This window comes from Colobus angolensis, unplaced genomic scaffold, assembly GCF_000951035.1.
Source record: "Colobus angolensis palliatus isolate OR3802 unplaced genomic scaffold, Cang.pa_1.0 Scaffold53, whole genome shotgun sequence".
NCBI classification, from domain to species: domain Eukaryota; kingdom Metazoa; phylum Chordata; class Mammalia; order Primates; family Cercopithecidae; genus Colobus; species Colobus angolensis.
This window is the reverse complement of record NW_012118821.1, coordinates 2,797,619-2,800,938: the sequence shown is the minus strand read 5'-3', so window position 1 is coordinate 2,800,938 and position 3,320 is coordinate 2,797,619. Positions and strand designations below refer to the sequence as shown.

Genomic DNA, 3,320 nt, shown 5'->3' with positions numbered 1-3,320 from the left:
TTTTTTTTTTTTTTTAAAGACAGAGTCTCCTCCTATCATCCAGGATGGAGTGCAGTGGTATGATCTTAGCTCAGTGCAGCCTCTGCCTCACACAATCAAGAGATTCTTGTGCCTCAACCTCCCAAGTAGCTGGGATTACAGGCGCACGCCACCACATCCAGCCAATTTTTTTGTATTTTTAGTAGAAATGGGGCTTTGCTGTGTTGCCCAGACTGGTCTCAACCTCCTGGCCTCAAGTGATCTGCCTGCCTCAGCTTCCCAAAGTGCTAGGATTACAGGTGTGAGCCACCACGCCCAGCCTATACTTTTTAACTGATCTGTGCATTTCTGCCCAATCCCCAGTTATGTCACACCTAGAAAACATTTTGTGTGTGGCTTTACTAAAGATACCACGCTACCCTTCACATGAGCTTCCCATTCCACCACTGCCCCTAAATCCGGACATGAGCCAGTCCCTTGTTAATCAATATGAGAGAGGAAGCTCTTGGCACTAATGTCAATGTTTAATATTCACTTAGAGTCAGAGTTTTTCTGGAAGAGATCTTACTGGTGATCTATTATCTAGTTCAGCTCTTTCAAAATAAGCTAATGAATGTACTGAAAACACTGTGGCTGAACAGACTACTTAGTAGAAGGCACTTACTTTTTGCAGTGTCCACACCAAGGAGCATAGAACTCAACCATCCAAACATCTTCACTGTCCAGAACATTCTCATCAAAGCTGTCATCCGTCAGCTCAATCACATCCTTCTTACTTGAACTGTCACTTCTGCCCTGTCATTTGTGACATTAAACAGCAAACAATTTGGCCAAGAAGAATACTTTTCCCATTTTAAATGACACTGCTTCCACATCTGAACAAAGTTTTCGGGTTTTTCTTTAGTGAATAAAATACTGTTGGATTCAAATTGGGTACATTCCTCAGCATTATCATTTTTGCTTGGTAAATAGTTTTTTACTTTCAAATAATTATCAATACATTCAGTACAACATATAACCTGTACCTGAATTCCGTCACCAGCTATTTTTAGTAAGAAGCCTCAACATGGCTCAAAGAACCACCTTAACAACACTGTTCTAATTCAGACTCAAGTACAGCTGCCGCTTCATCCCAGGATGTTCTGCTACATCTTTCATAGACAAAGCCCCTATCAGTCAACAAAGCTAAAAATAACACTTAATCCTTTTCTTTTTTCAAACACTGTTCTTCAGTACTAAATCTAAGAAGCAGTCAGCATTGCTTTCTGTTGCCAGGCAGAGTGCAGGGGGCCAGGCAACTATGCTCATTAAATGTCTAAGTTTAAAATAAAAGGCAAGAGCATGAAATCTTTGGGTAAGCTCTGAGCCTGTATAAAGAAGCGAGTAACTGGTCTCCTAAAAGTAAAGGCCCATTTAATATTTATGTATCTTCGAGTTTGTCTTTTCACAAGAACACCAGTGTTAAGCTTCACATTTCACACAAGGGCATCTAAAACACCAATCTGCTCCTCTCTCTCTCTTCTTCCCTATCCATTTGTGTATAATTTTCCATGGATTTGGGGCTGACTGCCACAGATACAGGCCAAGAGGTAATCCAGTCTCATCACAGTTTGCCAAAGCCGACCCAGAGAAGAACCCGTCCACCCCATCCCCACTCTTGACCTACAAGTGCCATGGGATGCCAGCACCTGGCTCCTGGGCCTGGAGCTCTTTCTCCCTGAAGTTCACATTCTTCTGTTTTAGCCCAGGGCCCAGGAAGCCTATCTAGGGGCCTGGTACTTGGACTGCAGGTATGGAGAGGCCCTGGGGCTGACTGGCCATGGCAACAGCAATTCTGAGGAGCCCAAATGAGCAGGCTGGATGGATGGTTCCCTCTGGGTTCGGTGGATCCAATCCTCCATTATTCTTTAATTCAAAGTTTACCACTTTAACATACTTTAAAAAAAACAACTATCTTTTACAAGGAATCCACACTCTGGCTTCAAAATTATGACACATTAAAAACTGACATTTTATGGTCTTACTTGTTTTCCAGAACTGTATCCTCCGCTCCGTCCCCCGAGGCGATCCTTCACAAGCTGGCGCAGAGCACTGAGCGCAGCATCTACGATGGCTTCACCAGTTCTGCCACCTACAGGAGATGGAAGGTAGGCGGTCCTCAGCCCGGCCTTCAGCAAGTGCCTCATCTGGCCCGGCCCAAGAGTGTCTTTACCTCACTGTCAGCTTCACCGGGTGACACAGTTCTGACAACATGTGTATCTCTGACAGAACAAACTTTCTCCCCAGTATGCATTTTGCACTAGACTTAACACTTGGAAAACCAATTCCTCTTCCTTTTTATTATTATTATTTTTTTTGAGATGGAGTCTCACCCTGTTGCCCAGGCTGGAGTACAGTGGCACAATCTCGGGTCACCGCAACCTCCGCCTCCCAGGTTCAAGTGATTTCCAGCTAATTTTTGTATTTTTAGTGGAGACGGGGTTTCACCATGTCGGCCAGGCAGGTCACAAACTCCTGACCTCAAGTGATCCGCCCACCTCGGCCTCCCAAAGTGCTGGGATCACAAGTGCAAGCCACTGTGTCCAGCCTGATTCCTCTTAAGTTTTATGTAGTTAGTGTGAACGAAAACTCCCTGCTCAAATACCATCTCCTAATGAGAATAACTCACAAATGTTTACCAAACATGGACATGGGTGAATAAGAAGCTTAAAATCTAGCTGGGAAAGCAGGAGAATTTCCCAAATACAAAAGGAACTATTTCTGTGAAATAGCGGATAGAAAAGATGGAAAAACTAGGTGTGAGGTGTTTTGAAGCCAAGTAACTGGAAACCATTCCAGGCTTCTTTTTTCCTATCTTGCTTGGAACACTGTTAAGCTGAACCTAACAAACCTGCATTAAAACTCACAGAGGCAAGATGACAATAGTCTTTGGAAGTTCAGCAATAACTTATTTGCTCAAGAGAGTCAGGGGCTATTAACTAACACAGAAGTACTGGAATAACCTATGCCATCTGCTGTCTTCAGTGTAAAGGCAAAACTAGTTCTAATAGAATCTCTTTAGAAAGTTCCTTTTATGGAGGGCCATAGTGGCTCACGCCTGGGATCCCAGCACTTTGGGAGGCGGAGGCATGTGGAACACTTGAAGGCAGGAGTTCGAGACCATCCTGGCCAACATGGTGAAACCCCGTCTCTCCTAAAAATACAAAAATTAGCTGGGTGTGGTGATGGGCACCTATAATCCCAGTTACTCAGGAGGCTGAGGCAGGAGAATCACCTGAACCCAGGAGACAGAGGCTGCAGTGAGCTTAGATCACGCCACTGCACTCCAGCCTGGGTGACAG

General features: G+C 44.4%; 1 protein-coding gene across 1 annotated transcript in view; it reads right to left on the bottom strand.

Moving 5' to 3' along the window:
• The window catches only part of PDIA6 (protein disulfide isomerase family A, member 6), a 70,454-nt gene that overhangs the window by 7,648 nt on the left and 59,486 nt on the right, over positions 1–3,320 (bottom strand). Inside the window, exons 5-7 of the mRNA XM_011960974.1 lie at positions 2,004–2,110; positions 644–774; positions 548–572 (exon numbers count right to left, since the gene is read on the bottom strand). Of these exons, the coding sequence (XP_011816364.1) occupies positions 548–572; positions 644–774; positions 2,004–2,110 (263 nt within the window). The remainder of the gene's footprint in view (positions 1–547; positions 573–643; positions 775–2,003; positions 2,111–3,320) is intronic.